General features: G+C 38.6%; 1 protein-coding gene across 3 annotated transcripts in view; it reads left to right on the forward strand.

Annotated features, from left to right (window-relative positions):
* The window catches only part of LOC128644477 (forkhead box protein J2), a 108,311-nt gene that overhangs the window by 64,321 nt on the left and 16,610 nt on the right, over positions 1–27,380 (forward strand). For all 3 annotated transcript variants that reach the window (XM_053697061.1, XM_053697062.1, XM_053697063.1), the window contains exons 5-6: positions 11,956–12,087; positions 12,924–13,065. In XM_053697061.1, coding sequence (XP_053553036.1) covers positions 11,956–12,087; positions 12,924–13,065 — 274 coding nt within the window. The remainder of the gene's footprint in view (positions 1–11,955; positions 12,088–12,923; positions 13,066–27,380) is intronic.

Here is a 27,380-nt window from a genome sequence, read left to right on the forward strand (position 1 = left end):
AATAACGAGGTTATATCCCTAGACACACACAGACCTATTAGTAGCAGCAAATAATCACACAAATGTCAGTGATCACAATGTTATATCCCTAGACACACACACACAGACCTATTAGTAGCAGCAAATAATCACACAAATGTCAGTGATAAAGAGGTTATATTCCCAGACACACACAGACCTATTAGTAGCAGACAATAATCACACAAATGTCAGTGATAAAGAGGTTATATTCCCAGACACACACAGACCTATTAGTAGTAACAAATAATCACACAAATGTCAGTGATAAAGAGGTTATATTCCCAGACACACACAGACCTATTAGTAGTAACAAATAATCACACAAATGTCAGTGATAACGAGGTTATATCCCTAGAGACACACAGACCTATTAGTAGCAGCAAATAATCACACAAATGTAAGTGATAACGAGGTTATATCCCCAGACACACACAGACCTATTAGTAGCAGCAAATAATCACACAAATGTAAGTGATAACGAGATTATATCCCTAGACACACACAGACCTATTAGTAGCAGCAAATAATCACACAAATGTCAGTGATAACGAGGTTATATCCCTAGACACACACAGACCTACTAGTAGCAGCAAATAATCACACAAATGTCAGTGATAACGAGGTTATATCCCTAGACACACACAGACCTATTAGTAGCAGCAAGTAATCACACAAATGTCAGTGATAAAGAGTTTATATCCCCAGACACACACAGACCTATTAGTAGTAACAAATAATTACTCAAATGTCATTGATAAATGTTATATTCCCAGACACACACACATACCTATTAGTAGCAGCAAATAATTACACAAATGTCAGTGATAACAAGGCTATATCCCCAGACACACAGACCTATTAGTAGCAGAAAATAATCACACAAATTTCAGTGATAAAGAGGTTATATTTCCAGACACACACACAGACCTATTAGTAGCAGCAAATAGTCAAACAAATGTCAGGGATAACGAGGGTATAACCCCAGACACACACAGATCTATTAGTAGCAGAAAATAATCACACAAATGTCAGTGATAACGAGGTTATATCCCCAGACACACACAGACCTATTAGTAGTAACAAATAAATACTGAAATGTCAGTGATAAATGTTATATCCCCAGACACACACAGATTTATTAGTAGCAGCAAATAATCACACAAATGTCAGTGATCACAACGTTATATCCCCAGACACACACAGACCTATTAGTAGCAGCAAATAATCACACAAATGTCAGTGATAATGAGGTTATATCCCCAGACACACCAACCTATTAGTAGCAGCAAATAATCACACAAATGTCAGTGATAAAGGTTATATACCCAGACACACACTGACCTATTAGTAGCAGCAAATAATCACACAAATGTCAGTGATAAAGGTTATATACCCAGACACACACAGACCTATTAGTAGCAGCAAATAATCACACAAATGTCAGTGATAAAGGTTATATCCCCAGACACACACACAGGCCTATTAGTAGCAGCAAATAATCACACACGTCAGTGATAACGAGGTTATATCTCCAGACACACACAGACCTATTAGTAGTAACAAATAATTACTCAAATGTCAGTGATAAATAGGTTATATCCCCAGACACACACAGACCTATTAGTAGCAGCAAATAATCACACAAATGTCAGTAATAACGAGGTTATATCCCCAGACACACACACAGACCTATTAGTAGCATCAAATAATCACACAAATGTCAGTGATAACGAGGTTATATCCCTAGACACACACAGAGCTATTAGTAGCAGCAAATAATCACACAAATGTCAGTGATAACGAGGTTATATCCCTAGACACACACAGAGCTATTAGTAGCAGCAAATAATCACACAAATGTCAGTGATAACGAGGTTATATCCCTAGACACACACAGAGCTATTAGTAGCAGCAAATAATCACACAAATGTCAGTGATAACGAGGTTATATCCCTAGACACACACAGAGCTATTAGTAGCAGCAAATAATCACACAAATGTCAGTGATAACGAGGTTATATCCCTAGACACACACAGAGCTATTAGTAGCAGCAAATAATCACACAAATGTCAGTAATAACGAGGTTATATCCCTAGGCACACACAGACCTATGAGTAGCATCAAATAATCACACAAATGTCAGTAATAACGAGGTTATATCCCTAGACACACACAGACCTATGAGTAGTATCAAATAATCACACAAATGTCAGTTATAAAGGTTATATCCCCAGACACACACAGACCTATTAGTAGCAGCAAATAATCACACAAATGTCAGTAATAACGAGGTTATATCCCCAGGCACACACAGACCTATTAGTAGTAACAAATAATCACACAAATGTCAGTAATAACGAGGTTATATCCCCAGGCACACACAGACCTATTAGTAGTAACAAATAATCACACAAATGTAAGTGATAACAAGGTTATATCCCCAGGCACACACACAGACCTATTAGTAGCAGCAAATAATCACACAAATGTCAGTGATAACGAGGTTATATCCCCAGGCACACACAAACCTATTAGTAGCAGCAAATAATCACACAAATGTCAGTAATAACGAGGTTATATCCCCAGGCACACACAGACCTATTAGTAGCATCAAATAATCACACAAATGTCAGTAATAACGAGGTTATATCCCCAGGCACACACACAGACCTATTAGTAGCATCAAATAATCACACAAATGTCAGTGATAACGATGTTATATCCCCAGACACACACACAGACCTATTAGTAGCATCAAATAATCACACAAATGTCAGTGATAAAGAGGTTATATCTCCAGACACACACACAGACCTATTAGTAGCAGCAAATAGTCAAACAAATGTCAGGGATAACGAGGGTATAACCCCAGACACACACAGATCTATTAGTAGCAGAAAATAATCACACAAATGTCAGTGATAACGAGGTTATAACCCCAGACACACACAGACCTATTAGTAGTAACAAATAAATACTGAAATGTCAGTGATAAATGTTATATCCCCAGACACACACAGATTTATTAGTAGCAGCAAATAATCACACAAATGTCAGTGATCACAACGTTATATCCCCAGACACACACAGACCTATTAGTAGCAGCAAATAATCACACAAATGTCAGTGATAATGAGGTTATATCCCCAGACACACCAACCTATTAGTAGCAGCAAATAATCACACAAATGTCAGTGATAAAGGTTATATCCACAGACACACACACAGACCTATTAGTAGCAGCAAATAATCACACACGTCAGTGATAACGAGGTTATATCTCCAGACACACACAGACCTATTAGTAGCAGCAAATAATCACACAAATGTCAGTGATAAAGGTTATATACCCAGACACACACTGACCTATTAGTAGCAGCAAATGATCACACAAATGTCAGTGATAAAGGTTATATACCCAGACACACACACAGACCTATTAGTAGCAGCAAATAATCACACAAATGTCAGTGATAAAGGTTATATACCCAGACACACACTGACCTATTAGTAGCAGCAAATAATCACACAAATGTCAGTGATAAAGGTTATATACCCAGACACACACAGACCTATTAGTAGCAGCAAATAATCACACAAATGTCAGTGATAAAGGTTATATCCCCAGACACACACAGACCTATTAGTAGCAGCAAATAATCACACACGTCAGTGATAACGAGGTTATATCTCCAGACACACACAGACCTATTAGTAGTAACAAATAATTACTCAAATGTCAGTGATAAATAGGTTATATCCCCAGACACACACAGACCTATTAGTAGCAGCAAATAATCACACAAATGTCAGTAATAACGAGGTTATATCCCCAGACACACACACAGACCTATTAGTAGCATCAAATAATCACACAAATGTCAGTGATAATGAGATCATATCCCCAGGCACACACACAGAACTATTAGTAGCAGCAAATAATCACACAAATGTCAGTGATAACGAGGTTATATCCCTAGACACACACAGACCTATTAGTAGCAGCAAATAATCACACAAATGTCAGTAATAACGAGGTTATATCCCTAGGCACACACAGACCTATGAGTAGCATCAAATAATCACACAAATGTCAGTAATAACGAGGTTATATCCCTAGACACACACAGACCTATGAGTAGCATCAAATAATCACACAAATGTCAGTTATAAAGGTTATATCCCCAGACACACACAGACCTATTAGTAGCAGCAAATAATCACACAAATGTCAGTAATAACGAGGTTTATATCCCCAGGCACACACAGACCTATTAGTAGTAACAAATAATCACACAAATGTCAGTAATAACGAGGTTATATCCCTAGACACACACAGACCTATTAGTAGTAACAAATAATCACACAAATGTAAGTGATAACAAGGTTATATCCCCAGGCACACACACAGACCTATTAGTAGCAGCAAATAATCACACAAATGTCAGTAATAACGAGGTTATATCCCCAGGCACACACAGACCTATTAGTAGCAGCAAATAATCACACAAATGTCAGTGATAACGAGGTTATATCCCCAGGCACACACAAACCTATTAGTAGCAGCAAATAATCACACAAATGTCAGTAATAACGAGGTTATATCCCCAGGCACACACAGACCTATTAGTAGCAGCAAATAATCACACAAATGTCAGTAATAACGAGGTTATATCCCCAGGCACACACACAGACCTATTAGTAGCATCAAATAATCACACAAATGTCAGTGATAACGATGTTATATCCCCAGACACACACACAGACCTATTAGTAGCATCAAATAATCACACAAATGTCAGTGATAACGATGTTATATCCCCAGACACACACACAGACCTATTAGTAGCAGCAAATAATCACACAAATGTCAGTGATCACAACGTTATATCCCCAGACACACACAGACCTATTAGTAGCAGCAAATAATCACACAAATGTCAGTGATAATGAGGTTATATCCCAGACACACCAACCTATTAGTAGCAGCAAATAATCACACAAATGTCAGTGATAAAGGTTATATCCACAGACACACACACAGACCTATTAGTAGCAGCAAATAATCACACACGTCAGTGATAACGAGGTTATATCTCCAGACACACACAGACCTATTAGTAGCAGCAAATAATCACACAAATGTCAGTGATAAAGGTTATATACCCAGACACACACTGACCTATTAGTAGCAGCAAATAATCACACAAATGTCAGTGATAAAGGTTATATACCCAACACACACACAGACCTATTAGTAGCAGCAAATAATCACACAAATGTCAGTGATAAAGGTTATATACCCAGACACACACTGACCTATTAGTAGCAGCAAATAATCACACAAATGTCAGTGATAAAGGTTATATACCCAGACACACACAGACCTATTAGTAGCAGCAAATAATCACACAAATGTCAGTGATAAAGGTTATATCCCCAGACACACACAGACCTATTAGTAGCAGCAAATAATCACACACTCAGTGATAACGAGGTTATATCTCCAGACACACACAGACCTATTAGTAGTAACAATAATTACTCAAATGTCAGTGATAAATAGGTTATATCCCCAGACACACACAGACCTATTAGTAGCAGCAAATAATCACACAAATGTCAGTAATAACGAGGTTATATCCCCAGACACACACAGACCTATTAGTAGCATCAAATAATCACACAAATGTCAGTGATAATGAGATCATATCCCCAGGCACACACACAGAACTATTAGTAGCAGCAAATAATCACACAAATGTCAGTGATAACGAGGTTATATCCCTAGACACACACAGACCTATTAGTAGCAGCAAATAATCACACAAATGTCATAAAACGAGGTTATATCCCTAGGCACACACAGACCTATGAGTAGCATCAAATAATCACACAAATGTCAGTAATAACGAGGTTATATCCCTAGACACACACAGACCTATGAGTAGCATCAAATAATCACACAAATGTCAGTTATAAAGGTTATATCCCCAGACACACACAGACCTATTAGTAGCAGCAAATAATCACACAAATGTCAGTAATAACGAGGTTATATCCCCAGGCACACACAGACCTATTAGTAGTAACAAATAATCACACAAATGTCAGTAATAACGAGGTTATATCCCTAGACACACACAGACCTATTAGTAGTAACAAATAATCACACAAATGTAAGTGATAACAAGGTTATATCCCCAGGCACACACACAGACCTATTAGTAGCAGCAAATAATCACACAAATGTCAGTAATAACGAGGTTATATCCCCAGGCACACACAGACCTATTAGTAGCAGCAAATAATCACACAAATGTCAGTGATAACGAGGTTATATCCCCAGGCACACACAAACCTATTAGTAGCAGCAAATAATCACACAAATGTCAGTAATAACGAGGTTATATCCCCAGGCACACACAGACCTATTAGTAGCATCAAATAATCACACAAATGTCAGTAATAACGAGGTTATATCCCCAGGCACACACACAGACCTATTAGTAGCATCAAATAATCACACAAATGTCAGTGATAACGATGTTATATCCCCAGACACACACACAGACCTATTAGTAGCATCAAATAATCACACAAATGTCAGTGATAACGATGTTATATCCCCAGACACACACACAGACCTATTAGTAGCGGCAAATAATCACACAAATGTCAGTGATCACAACGTTATATCCCTAGACACACACACAGACCTATTAGTAGCAGCAAATAATCACACAAATGTCAGTAATAACGAGGTTATATCCCTAGACACACACAGACCTATTAGTAGCAGCAAATAATCACACAAATGTCAGTGATCACAACGTTATATCCCTAGACACACACACACAGACCTATTAGTAGCAGCAAATAATCACACAAATGTCAGTGATCACAACGTTATATCCCTAGACACACACACAGACCTATTAGTAGCAGCAAATAATCACACAAATGTCAGTGATAAAGAGGTTATATTCCCAGACACACCAACCTATTAGTAGCAGCAAATAATCACACAAATGTCAGTGATCACAACGTTATATCCCTAGACACACACACAGACCTATTAGTAGCAGCAAATAATCACACAAATGTCAGTGATAACGAGGTTATATCCCCAGACACACACACAGACCTATTAGTAGCAGCAAATAATCACACAAATGTCAGTGATAAAGAGGTTATATTCCCAGACACACACAGACCTATTAGTAGTAACAAATAATCACACAAATGTCAGTGATAACGAGGTTATATCCCCAGACACACACACAGACCTATTAGTAGCAGCAAATAATCACACAAATGTCAGTGATAACGAGGTTATATCCCCAGACACACACACAGACCTATTAGTAGCAGCAAATAATCACACAAATGTCAGTGATAACGAGGTTATATTCCCAGACACACACAGACCTATTAGTAGCAGACAAATAATCACACAATGTCAGTGATAACGAGGTTATATTCCCAGACACACACAGACCTATTAGTAGTAACAAATAATCACACAAATGTCAGTGATAACAAGGTTATATCCCAGACACACACAGACCTATTAGTAGCAGCAAATAATCACACAAATGTCAGTAATAAAGAGGTTATATCCCCAGACACACACACAGACCTATTAGTAGCAGCAAATAATCACACAACTATCCCAGACACACACACAGACCTATTAGTAGCAGCAAATAATCACACAAATGTCAGTGATAGCGAGGTTTTATCCCCAGACACACACAGACCTATTAGTAGAATCAAATAATCACACAAATGTCAGTGATAGCGAGGTTTTATCCCAGACCACACACAGACCTATTAGTAGCAGAAAATAACACACAAATGTCAGTGATAAAGAGGTTATATTCCCAGACACACACAGACCTATTAGTAGTAACAAATAATCACACAAATGTCAGTGATAACAAGGTTATATCCCTAGACACACACAGACCTATTAGTAGCAGCAAATAATCACACAAATGTCAGTGATAACGAGGTTATATCCCCAGACACACACACAGACCTATTAGTAGCAGCAAATAATCACACAAATGTCAGTGATAAGAGGTTATATCCCTAGACACACACAGACCTATTAGTAGTAACAAATAATCACACAAATGTCAGTGATAAAGAGGTTTATATCCCTAGACACACACAGACCTATTAGTAGCAGCAAATAATCACACAAATGTCAGTGATAAAGAGGTTATATCCCCTAGACACACACAGACCTATTAGTAGTAACAAATAATCACACAAATGTCAGTGATAAAGAGGTTATATCCCTAGACACACACAGACCTATTAGCAGCAGCAAATAATCACACAAATGTCAGTGATCACAACGTTATATCCCTAGACCACACACAGAACTATTAGTAGCAGCAAATAATCACACAAATGTCAGTGATAACGAGGTTATATCACCAGTGATAACAAGGTTATAACCCTAGACACACACAGAACTATTAGTAGCAGCAAATAATCACACAAATGTCAGTGATAACGAGGTTATATCACCAGTGATAACAAGGTTATAACCCTAGACACACACAGAACTATTAGTAGCAGCAAATAATCACACAAATGTCAGTGATAACGAGGTTATATCACCAGTGATAACAAGGTTATAACCCTAGACACACACAGAACTATTAGTAGCAGCAAATAATCACACAAATGTCAGTAATAACGAGGTTATATCCCTAGACACACACAGACCTATTAGTAGTAACAAATAATCACACAAATGTCAGTGATAAAGAGGTTATATCCCTAGACACACACAGACCTATTAGTAGCAGCAAATAATCACACAAATGTCAGTGATCACAACGTTATATCCTTAGGCACACACAGAACTATTAGTAGCAGCAAATAATCACACAAATGTCAGTGATAACGAGGTTATATCACCAGTGATAACAAGGTTATAACCCTAGACACACACAGAACTATTAGTAGCAGCAAATAATCACACAATTGTCAGTGATAAAGGTTATATCCCTAGACACACACAGACCTATTAGTAGCAGCAAATAATCACACAAATGTCAGTGATAACAAGGTTATATCCCCAGACACACACAGACCTATTAGTAGCAGCAAATAATCACACAAATGTCAGTGATAACGAGGTTTTATCCCCAGACACACACAGACCTATTAGTAGCAGCAAATAATCACACAAATGTAAGTGATAACGAGGTTATATCCCTAGACACACACAGACCTATTAGTAGCATCAAATAATCACACGAATGTCAGTGATAACGAGGTTATATTCCCAGACACACACAGACCTATTAGTAGCAGCAAATAATCACACAAATGTCAGTGATAACAAGGTTATATTCCCAGACACACACAAACCTATTAGTAGCAGCAAATAATCACACAAATGTCAGTGATAGCGAGGTTTTATCCCCAGACACACACAGACCTATTAGTAGCAGCAAATAATCACACAAATGTCAGTGATAGCGAGGTTTTATCCCCAGACACACACAGACCTATTAGTAGTAACAAATAATCACACAAATGTCAGTGATAGCGAGGTTTTATCCCCAGACACACACACAGACCTATTAGTAGCAGCAAATAATCACACAAATGTCAGTGATAGCGAGGTTTTATCCCCAGACACACACAGAACTATTAGCAGCAGCAAATAATCACACAATGTAAGTGATAACGAGGTTATATTCCCAGACACACCACAGACCTATTAGTAGCAGCAAATAATCACACAAATGTAAGTGATAGCGAGGTTATATCCCCAGACACACACAAACCTATTAGTAGCAGCAAATAATCACACAAATGACAGTGATATCGAGGTTTTATCCCCAGACACACACAGACCTATTAGTAGCAGCAAATAATCACACAAATGTCAGTGATAGCGAGGTTTTATCCCCAGACACACACAGACCTGCATAGTAGTAACAAATAATCACACAAATGTCAGTGATAGCGAGGTTTTATCCCCCAGACACACACACAGACCTATTAGTAGCAGCAAATAAATCACACAAATGTCAGTGATAGCGAGGTTTTTATCCCCAGACACACACAGACCTATTAGTAGCAGAAATAATCACACAAATGTCAGTGATAGAGAGGTTTTATCCCCAGACACACACACAGACCTATTAGTAGCAGCAAATAATCACACAAATGTCAGTGATAGCGAGGTTTTATCCCCAGACACACACAGACCTATTAGTAGTAGCAAATAATCACACAAATGTCAGTGATAGCGAGGTTTTATCCCCAGACACACACACAGACCTATTAGTAGCAGCAATAATCACACAAATGTCAGTGATAGCCGAGGTTATATTCCCAGACACACACACAGACCTATTAGTAGCAGCAATAATCACACAAATGTCAGTGACGCGAGGTTTTATCCCCAGACACACACACAGACCTATTAGTAGCAGCAAATAATCACACAAATGTCAGTGATAGCGAGGTTTTATCCCCAGACACACACAGACCTATTAGTAGCAGAAAATAATCACACAAATGTCAGTGATAATGAGGTTTTATCCCAGACACACCACACAGACCTATTAGTAGCAGCAAATAATCACACAAATGTCAGTGATAGCGAGGTTTTATCCCCAGACACACACACAGACCTATTAGTAGCAGCAAATAATCACACAAATGTCAGTGATAGCGAGATTATATCCCCTAGACACACACAGACCTATTAGTAGCAGCAAATAATCACACAAATGTCAGTAATAACGAGGTTTTATCCCCAGACACACACAGACCTATTAGTAGTAACAAATAATCACACAAATGTCAGTGATAGCGAGGTTTTATCCCCAGACACACACACAGACCTATTAGTAGCAGCAAATAATCACACAAATGTCAGTGATAGCGAGGTTTTATCCCCAGACACACACACAGACCTATTAGTAGCAGCAAATAATCACACAAATGTCAGTGATAGCGAGGTTTTATCCCCAGACACACACACAGACCTATTAGTAGCAGCATAATAATCACACAAATGTCAGTGATAACGAGGTTATATCCCTAGACACACACAGACCTATTAGTAGCAGCAAATAATCACACAAATGTCAGTGATAGCGAGGTTTTATCCCCAGACACACACACAGACCTATTAGTAGCAGCAAATAATCACACAAATGTCAGTGATAGCAAGGTTTTATCCCCAGACACACACACAGACCTATTAGTAGCAGCAAATAATCACACAAATGTCAGTGATAACGAGGTTATATCCCTAGACACACACAGACCTATTAGTAGCAGCAAATAATCACACAAATGTCAGTGATAGCGAGGTTTTATCCCCAGACACACACACAGACCTATTAGTAGCAGCAAATAATCACACAAATGTCAGTGATAGCGAGGTTTTATCCCCAGACACACACACAGACCTATTAGTAGCAGCAAATAATCACACAAATGTCAGTGATAGCGAGGTTATATCCCCAGACACACACACAGACCTATTAGTAGCAGCAAATAATCACACAAATGTCAGTGATAGCGAGGTTTTATCCCCAGACACACACACAGACCTATTAGTAGCAGCAAATAATCACACAAATGTCAGTAATAACGAGGTTATATCCCTAGACACACACAGACCTATTAGTAGCAGCAAATAATCACACAAATGTCAGTGATAACAAGGTTATATCCCCAGACACACACACAGACCTATTAGTAGCAGCAAATAATCACACAAATGTCAGTGATAGCGAGGTTTTATCCCCAGACACACACACAGACCTATTAGTAGTAACAAATAATCACACGAATGTCAGTGAGAAAGAGGCTATATGTCCAGACCCACACCCAGACAAGAAGGCTGCCTCCGTGTGATAACGATGCCTGCTCTATTGCAGCTGTCCCAGGATTCTACTGAGCAGGACATGAATAAAAGCCCCCTCAGCTCAACCAGCGAAGTATCCTTACCCACAGACGGAGCACAAGGGCATCGGATGAGCAACAACTCCCCGCTCCCCAGCTACAGCCAGGTGAGAGTGGCCTTTAGGTGGCAGAAATAGCAAATGATGTACAATTCTAATGCCGCCAAAGGCAAAAAAATCTGCTAATGCTTTTCCCTCTTATACTTGTGTGCCGAGGCTCACCAGAAATAAGTACTTTGGATATTGCAACGGTAGGAAGGGGGGTTTGCGCAGGAATCTGGGCAAGTGTCGCTGCTCATACCTACACTTAGTACTGAGCAGATAAAAACAAACTGGTACAACGAGGGCCCAGCCATAGTGTTATCGGAATCAGACGCACACAAACAGACGGGCCAGAGGTGGCGCTGTTGCTAAACTGCAGGATATAGGAGTACGTGGGCATAGAGCAGCTATAGATGTTATTTATATTACATGTACTGCTGGTATCTTATGCAGCAGTTCCTTCCCTGTGACCACTACATTCCTAGAATCACTGATCTTCTAATGATTCTTTCTGCAAACCCCAGTGCTATATATTTAATGCACTAAATAGTATGTAACTGACAGTAACTCACCTAGAGGGACTAGCTTTGGTGACTTATATTTGTAGTAATGAGAAATTGGTACAGGTTGTTTAACGTGCTTTTCTAAATGTTTGTGGAGGTTAAGTGTATGACAAAGTCTAGCTGCACATCTGTGCTTAGAGGACTGTGTGAGTTTAGAATTACAAGGATGGGCACAGAAGCAATAGTGCCAGTAACGTGGTGCCCCTGTGCAGGACAATTCCATACACTTAATTCCTCTCATTTAGTAAAACAATTTCTTAGTCCATTAAAGTTCATAAAATAAAGTATTGATCCTCATTCTCTGACATACTGGTGATTTATACTCTTGTTACCCCACAGGCCGCCCCCTCTCACATGACACCAGATGCTCGTGCACCATCATACAATAACGACTGCTACAAGTTATCCTTCTCAGAGAGTAGCTTCCCAGACCTCAGCTGCTCCTTTCGCAGTCTGTACCACTCACTCCTGGGAAAACAGGGTAAGGTTTGTCTGCAGGTTGTTAATCAGTTAATATCCTCAAGGACCTGTTGTAGGACCAGCAAGTAGTCAAGAAAGCAGAGATGCAATATAAGGAGATGTGTGTGTTCTGCCAGTAGCAAGTCCAATGTGATACAGTGTTTATACACAGTGTGTACGATGTGATACAGTGTTTATACACAGTGTGTACGATGTGATACAGTATTTATACACAGTGTGTACGATGTGATACAGTATTTATACACAGTGTGTACGATGTGATACAGTGTTTATACACAGTGTGTACGATGTGATACAGTGTTTATATACAGTGTGTACGATGTGATACAGTATTTATACACAGTGTGTACGATGTGATACAGTATTTATATACAGTGTGTACGATGTGATACAGTATTTATACACAGTGTGTACGATGTGATACAGTGTTTATACACAGTGTGTACGATGTGATACAGTGTTTATACACAGTGTGTACGATGTGATACAGTATTTATACACAGTGTGTACGATGTGATACAGTATTTATACACAGTGTGTACGATGTGATACAGTATTTATACACAGTGTGTACGATGTGATACAGTATTTATACACAGTGTGTACGATGTGATACAGTGTTTATACACAGTGTGTACGATGTGATACAGTGTTTATATACAGTGTGTACGATGTGATACAGTATTTATACACAGTGTGTACGATGTGATACAGTATTTATATACAGTGTGTACGATGTGATACAGTATTTATACACAGTGTGTACGATGTGATACAGTGTTTATACACAGTGTGTACGATGTGATACAGTATTTATACACAGTGTGTACGATGTGATACAGTATTTATACACAGTGTGTACGATGTGATACAGTATTTATACACAGTGTGTACGATGTGATACAGTATTTATACACAGTGTGTACGATGTGATACAGTATTTATACACAGTGTGTACGATGTGATACAGTATTTATACACAGTGTGTACGATGTGATACAGTATTTATACACAGTGTGTACGATGTGATACAGTATTTATACACAGTGTGTACGATGTGATACAGTATTTATACACAGTGTGTACGATGTGATACAGTATTTATACACAGTGTGTACGATGTGATACAGTGTTTATACACAGTGTGTACGATGTGATACAGTATTTATACACAGTGTGTACGATGTGATACAGTATTTATACACAGTGTGTACGATGTGATACAGTATTTATACACAGTGTGTACGATGTGATACAGTATTTATACACAGTGTGTACGATGTGATACAGTGTTTATACACAGTGTGTACGATGTGATACAGTATTTATGCTTTTACCCCTGTCTTGATTATTCAGTATCCTTATCTAAGGGAATTGTATAAAAGATTTGTATAAAAGATTTGACACTTGTTTAAATAACAAATATATTTATTTGAAAAATAAGAAAAAAATCTCTTTAAAAATTCCAATACGGACTTTGTGACACGTGGTTTACAAGTTCTAATATGTCTTGTAACTAATAAGTGAAGTCTATGACTGGTGTTACAAGATTAATGGTATAGATGTATAGTAACAATATGTTTGGTAATGATATGTTTAGTGACAATATGTTCATAAGAAATACAATGAAACAACCTATGTGTTGGGAAAATGTTTTGAAAATAGGACTCGTTAGAGTGTTGTACCTAGTGCATTGAAAACCTAGTACACAGTCTAAAAAGTCAAATTTATGTTTGTAGAGTTTTGCTATTGCCAATATTTCTTGTTTTACTATATATATAGTAAAACTATTCTTGGTGCTTGTTCCTGGTATCAGCAATTATTAGCTTTCACACAAATCACTGTCATATGAGAGAGGAAAGGAAAATGTTTGGACATTTGTTGCTTAAAATCTTACAAATATTTGTTGCTTGAAGTCTTACAAATATTTCATAAAACATATATTGCTAAAAATGTAAAAATGTATATTTACGGTTAAAACTGTATTTCTGCAATTATAAAACATATATTGCCAAAAGTGTAAAACTGTATATTTACGGTTAAAACTGTATTTCTGCAATTTTAAACTTGCTAGTAGTCGGCCGACTATTGTATGGCAATTTAAATTGCACAGGAAATTTTTGTATTCGTTGGTAACTCAGTATCAATATTAAAAGAAAAAGAAAAACCACCGGTGGATTTGTTGTTTAAAAGTCGTTTTCTTAAAAGCTTTTTTTGGATAATTTGTGTCGGTTTATATTGGACACTCCTATTTGCGCCAGTATCCTTGAGTGTTAAACACTGTCAATATGTGTTGAGATAAGAACTATAATGACCAAAGCTCTACGGTCTAGGGAAGTATTAGAGTAAGGAGCGTTAAGACTTACTGTACTCCTAACCGATTCTGGAGCCTGGTTCGAGTTGTTGCGCTCTTTTTTGCTGGAGGATGTCGAGTTCCGCTGACTGTGTGCAGCTCCGTTTCCCTCTTGATGTGGGTAGTCTTTGTAACGGTCTGCTGGTATAGACCGAAGTGCTGGAGTTGATACAAATTGGAAGTGTTTTTCTTTGAAGGCTTTGATCCGTCTGCAATGATCCCAAAGTCAATATGTCAACGCGTTTCTGCCCTCAAAAAAGGGCCTTTCTCAAGACTAGCTCAACGCGTTTCTGCCCTCAAAAAAGGGCCTTTCTCAAGACTAGCCTTCAAAGAAAAACACTTCCAATTTGTATCAACTCCAGCACTTCGGTCTATACCAGCAGACCGTTACAAAGACTACCCACATCAAGAGGGAAACGGAGCTGCACACAGTCAGCGGAACTCGACATCCTCCAGCAAAAAAGAGCGCAACAACTCGAACCAGGCTCCAGAATCGGTTAGGAGTACAGTAAGTCTTAACGCTCCTTACTCTAATACTTCCCTAGACCGTAGAGCTTTGGTCATTATAGTTCTTATCTCAACACATATTGACAGTGTTTAACACTCAAGGATACTGGCGCAAATAGGAGTGTCCAATATAAACCGACACAAATTATCCAAAAAAAGCTTTTAAGAAAACGACTTTTAAACAACAAATCCACCGGTGGTTTTTCTTTTTCTTTTAATATTGATACTGAGTTACCAACGAATACAAAAATTTCCTGTGCAATTTAAATTGCCATACAATAGTCGGCCGACTACTAGCAAGTTTAAAATTGCAGAAATACAGTTTTAACCGTAAATATACAGTTTTACACTTTTGGCAATATATGTTTTATAATTGCAGAAATACAGTTTTAACCGTAAATATACATTTTTACATTTTTAGCAATATATGTTTTATGAAATATTTGTAAGACTTCAAGCAACAAATATTTGTAAGATTTTAAGCAACAAATGTCCAAACATTTTCCTTTCCTCTCTCATATGACAGTGATTTGTGTGAAAGCTAATAATTGCTGATACCAGGAACAAGCACCAAGAATAGTTTTCTATATATATAGTAAAACAAGAAATATTGGCAATAGCAAAACTCTACAAACATAAATTTGACTTTTTAGACTGTGTACTAGGTTTTCAATGCACTAGGTACAACACTCTAACGAGTCCTATTTTCAAAACATTTTCCCAACACATAGGTTGTTTCATTATATTTCTTATGAACATATTGTCACTAAACATATCATTACCAAACATATTGTTACTATACATCTATACCATTAATCTTGTAACACCAGTCATAGACTTCACTTATTAGTTACAAGACATATTAGAACTTGTAAACCACGTGTCACAAAGTCCGTATTGGAATTTTTAAAGAGATTTTTTTTCTTATTTTTCAAATAAATATATTTGTTATTTAAACGAGTGTCAAATCTTTTATACAAATCTTTTATACAATTCCCTTAGATAAGGATACTGAATAATCAAGACAGGGGTAAAAGCATTCACTTGCGCCTACACTCCAAAAATTTCCAAAACCTCTCCTGTACACCTAAGTAAGATATTTTTTGGGGAAAATATCCTAGGAGTAAAAGGCTTACCCCATTAGGCAGCGCAAAAAAGTTTTACACTTCACTCACCGATACAGTATTTATACACAGTGTGTACGATGTGATACAGTGTTTATACACAGTGTGTACGATGTGATACAGTGTTTATACACAGTGTGTACGATGTGATACAGTATTTATACACCGTGTGTACGATGTGATACAGTATTTATACACAGTGTGTACGATGTGATACAGTATTTATACACAGTGTGTACGATGTGATACCGTATTTATACACAGTGTGTACGATGTGATACAGTATTTATACACAGTGTGTACAATGTGATACAGTATTTATACACAGTGTGTACGATGTGATACAGTATTTATACACAGTGTGTACGATGTGATACAGTATTTATACACAGTGTGTACGATGTGATACAGTATTTATACACAGTGTGTACGATGTGATACAGTGTTTATACACAGTGTGTACGATGTGATACAGTGTTTATACACAGTGTGTACGATGTGATACAGTATTTATACACAGTGTGTACGATGTGATACTGTATTTATACACAGTGTGTACGATGTGATACTGTATTTATACACAGTGTGTACGATGTGATACAGTGTTTATACACAGTGTGTACGATGTGATACAGTGTTTATACACAGTGTGTACGATGTGATACTGTATTTATACACAGTGTGTACGATGTGATACAGTATTTATATACAGTGTGTACGATGTGATACAGTGTTTATACACAGTGTGTACGATGTGATACTGTATTTATACACAGTGTGTACGATGTGATACAGTATTTATACACAGTGTGTACGATGTGATACAGTGTTTATACACAGTGTGTACGATGTGATAGTGTTTATACACAGTGTGTACGATGTGATACAGTATTTATACACAGTGTGTACGATGTGATACAGTGTTTATACACAGTGTGTACGATGTGATACAGTGTTTATACACAGTGTGTACGATGTGATACAGTGTTTATACACAGTGTGTACGATGTGATACAGTATTTATACACCGTGTGTACGATGTGATACAGTATTTATATACAGTGTGTACGATGTGATACAGTATTTATATACAGTGTGTACGATGTGATACAGTATTTATACACAGTGTGTACGGTGTGATACAGTATTTATATACAGTGTGTACGATGTGATACAGTGTTTATATACAGTGTGTACGATGTGATACTGTGTTTATACACAGTGTGTACGATGTGATACTGTATTTATACACAGTGTGTACGATGTGATACAGTATTTATACACAGTGTGTACGATGTGATACAGTATTTATACACAGTGTGTACGATGTGATACAGTATTTATACACAGTGTGTACGATGTGATACAGTATTTATACACAGTGTGTACAATGTGATACAGTATTTATACACAGTGTGTACAATGTGATACAGTATTTATACACAGTGTGTACAATGTGATACAGTATTTATACACAGTGTGTACGATGTGATACAGTATTTATACACAGTGTATACGATGTGATACAGTATTTATACACAGTGTATACAACAGGATACAGTGATTATGCACAGTGTATACGATGTGATACAGTATTTATACACAGTGTATACAACAGGATACAGTGATTATGCACAGTGTGTATGACGGGATACAGCATTTATACACAGTGTATACAACTGGATACAGTGATTATGCACAGTGTATACAACTGGATACAGTATTTATACACAGTGTGTACGATGTTATACAGTATTTATACACAGTGTGTACGATATGATACAGTATTTATACACAGTGTATACAACAGGATACAGTATTTATACACAGTGTGTACGACGGGATACAGTATTTATACACAGTGAGTACGATGTTATACAGTGTTTATACACAGTGTGTACGACGGGATACAGTATTTATACACAGTGTATACAACAGGATACAGTGATTATGCACAGTGTGTACGACGGGATAGTGTTTATACACAGTTGGCCAGATTACAAGTGGCGCACTATTGAGCGTTTTGGCTCATGCAGAAACACAGCCAGAAGTAAACGGTTAACATGTGCGGGTTAGCGCTCGTACTATAAGTTGAAAGTAAAATGTTTGCATGCAAGTGGAAGCCGACAAGTCCTAACTTCAAAACTTCTCCCCATAGACTTTAATGCAGATTGCAAATTGTAAAAATTAACACATTGCTCGCAAACTTTTTTTTAATATTTTTATAAATGACTTGGAGCAAGGATTAAATAGCGACATCTCTATTTTTGCAGATGATACTAAGTTAAGTAAGGTCATTAGGTCATAGCAGGATGAACTTTCGTTACAAAGGGATCTGCAAAAATTAGAAGTATGGGCAAGAAAATGGAAAATGAGATTTAATACGGGAAAATGCAAGGTTCTACATTTTGGAAGTAAAAATAAGCAGGCAACGTATTATTTAAATGGAACAAGACTTAGCAAAACACAGGAGGAAAGGGATTTGGGGGTAGTAATAGATAACAAGCTAAAGATGGGTGCACAATGCAGGGCAGCAGCTTCAAAGGGTAATAAGATACTAGCATGTATTAAAAGAGGCATTGACTCAAGGGAGGAAAGCATAATTCTGTCACTATATAAAGCCCTGGTAAGACTTCACCTTGAGTATGGAGTGCAGTTCTGGGGACCAATCGCAAAAAAAGATATTGCAGCACTAGTAAAAGTTCAGAGAAGGGCCACAAAGCTAATAAGGGGATTGGAGAATTTAACCTATGAGGAGAGGCTAGCGAAACTGGGTCTGTTTTCTTTTGAAAAAACAAAATTTATGCTTACCTGATAAATTTATTTATCTTGTGGTGTATCCAGTCCACGGATCATCCATTACTTGTGGGATATTCTCCTTCCCAACTGGAAGCTGCAAGAGGATCACCCACAGCAGAGCTGTCTATATAGCTCCTCCTCTAACTGCCACTACCAGTCATTCGACCGAAGACAAGCAAGAGAAAGGAGAAACCATAGGGTGCAGTGGTGACTGTAGTTTAAAAATAAAACACCACCTGCCTTAAAATGACAGGGCGGGGCCGTGGGCTGGATACACCACAAGAGAAATAAATTTATCAGGTAAGCATAAATTTTGTTTTCTCTTGTAAGGTGTATCCAGTCCACGGATCATCCATTACTTGTGGGATACCAATACCAAAGCTATAGGACACGGATGAAGGGAGGGACAAGGCAGGTGCTTAAACGGAAGGCACCACTGCCTGCAAAACCTTTCTCCCAAAAATAGCCTCCGAAGAAGCAAAAGTATCAAATTTATAGAATTTTGAAAAAGTATGAAGCGAAGACCAAGTCGCTGCCTTACAAATCTGTTCAACAGAAGCCTCATTCTTAAAAGCCCATGTGGAAGCTACCGCTCTAGTAGAATGAGCTGTAATCCTTTCAGGAGGCTGCTGGCCAGCAGTCTCATAAGCTAAGCGTATTATACTCCTTAGCCAAAAAGAAAGAGAAGTTGCCGAAGTCTTTTGGCCTCTCCTCCTGTCCAGAGTAGACAACAAACAATGCAGATGTTTGACGAAAATCTTTAGTAGCTTGTAAATAAAACTTTAAGCACGAACCACGTCAAGATTGTGTAAAAGACGTTCCTTCTTTGAAGGATTAGGACACAGTGACGGTACAACAATCTCCTGATTGATATTTTTATTAGATACCACCTTGGGTAGAAAACCAGGTTTGGTACGTAACACTACCTTATCGGAATGAAAAATGAGATAAGGAGAATCACATTGTAAAGCAGATAACTCCGAAACTCTTCGAGCCGAGGAGATAGCTACTAAAAACAAAACTTTCCAAGATAAGAGCTTAATATCTATGGAATGCAAAGGTTCAAACAGAACCCCTTGAAGAACCTTAAGAACTAAATTTAAACTCCAAGGCGGAGCAACAGGTTTAAACACAGGCTTAATTCTGACTAAAGCCTGACAAAACGCCTGCACGTCTGGAACCTCAGCCAGACGTTTGTGCAAAAGAATAGACAGAGCAGAAATCTGTCCCTTTAAGGAACTTGCTGACAAACCCTTCTCCAATCCATCTTGGAGAAAAGATAATATCCATGAGTAACCCTTGGATTCACACCAATGAAGATATTTACACCATATCTTATGATAGATTTTCCTGGTGACAGGCTTTCGCGCCTGTATTAAAGTATCAATGACCGACTCGGAGAACCACGCTTTGATAAAATCAAGCGTTCAATCTCCAAGCAGTCAGCCGCAGAGAAATTAGATTTGGATGGTTGAAAGGACCCTGAAGTAGAAGGTCCTGCCTCAGAGGCAGAGTCCATGGTGGAAAGAATGACATGTCCACCAGATCTGCATACCAAGTCCTGCGTGGCCACGCAGGTGCTATCAAAATCACAGATGCTCTCTCCTGCTTGACCTTGGCAATCAGACGAGGGAGCAGAGGAAACGGTGGAAACGCATAAGCCAGGTTGAAGGACCAAGGCGCTGCTAGAGCATCTATCAGCGCTGCCTTGGGATCCCTGGACCTGGATCCATAACAAGGAAGCTTGGCGTTCTGGCGAGACGCCATGAGATCCAGTTCTGGTTTGCCCCAACGTTGAATCAACTGTGCAAACACCTCGGGATGGAGCTCCCACTCCCCCGGATGAAAAGTCTGTCGACTTAGAAAATCCGCCTCCCAGTTCTCTACTCCTGGGATATGGATAGCTGATAGGTGGCAAGCGTGAATCTCTGCCCAACGAATTATCTTTGAAACCTCCAACATCGCTAGGGAACTCCTTGTTCCCCCTTGATGGTTGATGTAAGTTACAGTCGTGATGTTGTCCGACTGAAATCTGATGAACCTCACTGCCGATAGCTGAGGCCAAGCCTGAAGAGCATTGAATATCGCTCTTAGTTCCAGAATGTTTATCGGAAGGAGAGCCTCCTCCTGAGTCCATGACCCCTGAGCCTTCAGAGAGTTCCAGACTGCCCCCCAGCCCAGAAGGCTGTCATCTGTTGTTACTATTGTACAATCTGGCCTGCAGAAGGTCATACCTTTGTACAGATGGACTCGAGATAGCCACCAGAGAAGAGAATCCCTGGTCTCTTGATCCAGATTTAGTAGGGGGGACAAATCTGTGTAATCCCCATTCCAGTGACTGAGCATGCAGAGTTGCAGCGGTCTGAGATGTAGGCGGGAAAACGGCACTATGTCCATTGCCGCTACTATTAAGCCGATTACTTCCATACACTGAGCCACCGAAGGGCGAGAAGTAGAAGAACACGGCAGGAATTTAGAAGTTTTGACAACCTGGCCTCTGTCAGGTAAATCCTCATTTCTACAGAATCTATCAGAGTTCCCAGGAAGGAAACTCTTGTGAGAGGGAATAGAGAACTCTTTTTTTCGTTCACTTTCCACCCATGAGACCTCAGGAATGCCAGAACAATGTCCGTATGGGACTTGGCAATTTGGAAATTCGACGCCTGTATCAGAATGTCGTCTAAGTAAGGGGCTACTGCTATGCCCTGCGGCCTTAGGACCGCCAGAAGTGACCCCAGAACCTTCGTAAAGATTCTTGGTGCCGTAGCTAACCCAAAGGGAAGAGCCACAAACTGGTAATGCCTGTCTAGGAAGGCGAACCTGAGAAACCGATAATGATCTTTGTGTATCGGAATGTGAAGATAAGCATCCTTTAAGTCCACGGTAGTCATGTATTGACCCTCCTGGATCATAGGTAGGATGGTTCGAATAGTCTCCATCTTGAAAGATGGGACCCTGAGAAATTTGTTTAGGACCTTGAGATCTAAGATTGGTCTGAAGGTTCCCTCTTTCTTGGGAACCACAAATAGATTTAAATAGAATCCTTGCCCCTGTTCCTCCTTTGGAACTGGGTGGATCACTCCCATAAATAGGAGGTCTTGAACACAATGTAAGAATGCCTCTCTCTTTATCTGGTCTGCAGATAATTGTGAAAGTTGAAATCTTCCTTTTGGGGAAGAAGCTTTGAAGTCCAGAAGATATCCCTGGGACACAATTTCCAACGCCCAGGGATCCTGGACCTCTTGCCCAAGCCTGGGCGAAGAGAGAAAGTCTGCCCCCTACTAGATCCGTTACCAGATCGGGGGCCAATCTTTTATGCTGTCTTAGAAGCAGCAGCAGGCTTCTTGGCCTGTTTACCTTTGTTCCAAGTCTGGTTAGGTCTCCAGACCGGCTTGGACTACTGGGCAAAATTTCCCTCTTGTTTTGTATTAGAGGAAGATGATGCCGCGCTCGTCTTAAAGTTTCGAAAGGCACGAAAATTGGTTTGTTTGGTCCTTAATTTGTTAGACCTATCCTGAGGAAGGGCATGACCTTTTCCTCCAGTAATATCAGAAATGATCTCCTTCAGTCCAGGCCCGAATAGGGTCTGCCCCTTGAAGGGAATATTGAGAAGCTTAGACTTTGAAGTAACATCAGCTGACCAGGATTTAAGCCATAGCGCCCTAAGCGCCTGAATAACAAAACCTGAGTTCTTAGCCGTTAGTTTAGTTAAATGAACAACGGCGTCAGAAACAAATGAATTGGCTAGCTTAAGCGCTTTAAGCTTGTCAAGTATATCATCCAATGGAGTTTCTACCTGTAAGGCCTCTTCCAGAGACTCAAACCAGAAGGCCGCAGCAGCAGTGACTGGGGCAATGCATGCAAGAGGCTGGAGAATAAAACCTTGTTGAATAAACATTTTCTTAAGGTAACCCTCTAACTTTTTTATCCATTGGATCTAGGAAAGCACAACTGTCCTCGACGGGGATAGTTGTACGCTTAGCTAGGGTAGAAACTGCTCCCTCCACCTTAGGGACCGTTTGCCATAAGTCCCGTGTAGCGGCATCTATTGGAAACATTTTCTTAAAAATAGGAGGGGGAGAGAACGGTACACCTGGTCCCATTCCTTAGTGATAATTTCTGAAAAACTTTTAGGTATTAGAAAAACATCAGTGTAAACAGGCACTGCATAGTATTTATCCAATCTACACAATTTCTCTGGCACTATAATGGTGTCACAGTCATCCAGAGTAGCTAAAACCTCCCTGAGCAACACGCGGAGGTGTTCAAGCTTAAATTTAAATGTAGACATCAGAATCAGGTTGAAGCATCTTCCCTGAGTCAGAAAAATCGCCCACAGAAAGAAGCTCTCCTGCCTCAGCTTCTGCATATTGTGAGGGGATATCAGACATAGCTACTAAAGCATCAGAGTGCTCTGTATTTTTTCTAGCCCCAGAGCTGTCTCGCTTTCCTTGTAACAATGGTAGTTTGGACAATACCGCTGTAAGGGTATGATCCATAACTGCCGCCATGTCTTGTAAAGTAAACGCCATGGGCGCGCTAGATGTACTTGGCGCCTCTTGAGCGGGAGTCAAAGGTTCTGACACGTGGGGCGAGTTAGTCGGCATAACTTCCCCCTTGTCAGTTTCCTCTGATGATAAATCTTTTAAAGACAGAATATGATCTTTATAACTTAAAGTAAAATCAGTACATTTGGTACACATTCTAAGAGGGGGTTCTACAATGGCTTCTAAACATAATGAACAAGGAGTTTCCTCTATGTCAGACATGTTTAAACAGACTAGCAATGAGACCAGCAAGCTTTGAAAACACTTTGATAAATGTAAACAAGCAAAAAATAAAAAAGGGTACTGTGCCTTTAAGAGAAACAAATTTTGTCAAATTGAAAAACAGTGATAAAAAGCAGTAAATCTTACGAAATTTTTACAGTGTGTATAATAGACTAACAGAGCATTGCACCCACTTGAAAATGGATGCTTAACCACTTAGTTTCAAAACCGGATCAAAAAAACGATATAAACGTTTTTCAACAGTCACAACAAACTGCCACAGCTCTGCTGTGGCCCTACCTGCCCATATAACGACTTTGGAAGGCACAAAAACCCTTTAGAGAGGTCCTAAGTGTTCAGGGGACTCCTTCAGGGAAACTGGATGTCTCAAGCTGCAAAATCTAATGCGCATTTAGGCACGAAAATAGGCCCCTCCCCACCTGTATTCACAGTGAGAGGGCCTAACAAAACTATCCCTAGGCAAAATCTAGCCAGCCATGTGGAAAAAACTGGGCCCCAATAAAGTTTTATCACCAATATGTATAAAAAAACATTTAAACACTTCCAGCAAACGTTTTATTTTTCAGTAATGTGAGAAAGTAATAAGAATATTACCCTTTACAGCAAGCATGATACTAGTCGTTATTAAATCACTGTAATCAGGCTTACCTTAAATAAATCCGGTATTAACAGCATTTTCTAGCATATTCATTTCTCTAGAAAAATTTAAACTGCACATACCTCATAGCAGGAGACCCTGCACGCCATTCCCCCAGCTGAAGTTACCTCTCTATTCAGTTATGTGTGAGAACAGCAATGGATCTTAGTTACAACCTGCTAAGATCATCAAAAACCACAGGCAGACTCTTCTTCTACTTTCTGCCTGAGGCTAAAATAGTACAACTCCGGTACCATTTGAAAATAACAAACTTTTGATTGAAGATAAACTAAATAAAAACACCACATCTCTCTAGCTACTTCCTTTCTTGTCGAGAGCTGCAAGAGAATGACTGGGAGTAGCAGTTAGAGGAGGAGCTATATAGACAGCTCTGCTGTGGGTGATCCTCTTGCAGCTTCCTGTTGGGAAGGAGAATATCCCACAAGTAATGGATGAATCCGTGGACTGGATACACCTTACAAGAGAAACACTGAACAGTTACAGGCTGTGTCTGCATACATTAACCCTCTAGATACCAGAAAACACTGAGCAGTTACAGGCTGTGTTTGTGTTTATATTAACCCTCTAGATACCAGAAAACACTGAGCAGTCACAGGCTGTGTTTGTATATATTAACCCTCTAGATACCAAAAAACACAGTGGACTGGATACACCTTACAAGAGAAAAGGTGCTTAAGAGGTGACATGATTACTTTATATAAATATATTCAAGGCCCATATACAGAGATGGCAGAAGCTCTGTTTATTCCAAGAAAATTGTTTGTGACCAGAGGTCACAATTTAAGGTTGGAGGAAAGGAGATTTAATCTCCTGCAACAGAAACGTTTTTTTCACTGTAAGAGCAATAAAATTATGGAACTCATTACCAAAGGAGGTAGTGAATGCCAATACCCTAGATACATTTAAAAAATATTTGGATACATTTCTGTCTATAAACAAAATTCATAGATAAGATTGCTAGTATTAAATGGGTCAACTTTTAGTGGGATTATTTAAGTTTAACTGGACCTTTTTGTATATATTTTAGATTTGTATAGGTTGAACTTGATGGACTTCGGTCTTTTTTTCAACCTCATCTACTATTTTACTATGTTAAACTAACTCACCTCTGTGTTCAACCTACAGTGGTAACCAGAAGTTAGTTATAAATACTGTACATTCCAATGTTCTTTACATAGAAGGTAATGCTCTATTTATTTTTACACAGATATTATATATATAAGTATTCTTTTGTAAAATATGTACATATATATGTACTGTATATATGCATTTCTAATTAAAAATACATTGAACATTTCCCCCTTATGTGAAGAACATTGGAATGTAAAATATTTACAATACATACACAGTAAAACACATTATTAAATATTAAAATAATATACATATACATACACACACATGTATATATACATATACATACACATGTATATATACATATACATACACACACATGTATATATACATACACACACATGTATATATACATATACATACACACACATTTAGTAGATACATGGAAGAGACCATTGAAGAATACACATATAAAGCACTCGCTGCAGACACTGGGTTCAAATCATTATCTATATGGAAACTTATGGGCCAAGGAGATGATTCGCTATCAATTACTTAAAATATAACTTTTATTCACAAAACGCTTAGAAATTAAAGAAGTTAAAAACCTGGGATGTGGATTTAAAATAAACAACTAGAGGGTTATAGTAACACAATGGCTAAGTGGACCAAAGAGAGGGTGAACACAAGGAACTGCTGGTTATAATATACCGTTAATTATATCAGTGTGATTGGTGCAAACATCTGATTGATATCAGGTAAATGGTAACGAGTCCACCGCATAAATAGCTGTCTTATTCCGTCTTGTAATTGCTTATTGTGTGATAACAACCCGTTATCGATAACTCACAAACTGTCAGTTTGTTACAGAATTATCATACAGCTAAGTGCTAGCAGATCTTTTATTTGCATTGGCTGTATTGCTTAATGTTTATTCACTTGTGATGTATAGCAAGATAGTTACAGCCAAATCTCAGAGGCAGCTCGCAAGTTATCAAATATATGGCATAAAAA

The sequence above is a fragment of the Bombina bombina genome, unplaced genomic scaffold, assembly GCF_027579735.1.
Source record: "Bombina bombina isolate aBomBom1 unplaced genomic scaffold, aBomBom1.pri scaffold_503, whole genome shotgun sequence".
Classification (NCBI taxonomy): Eukaryota; Metazoa; Chordata; class Amphibia; order Anura; family Bombinatoridae; genus Bombina; species Bombina bombina.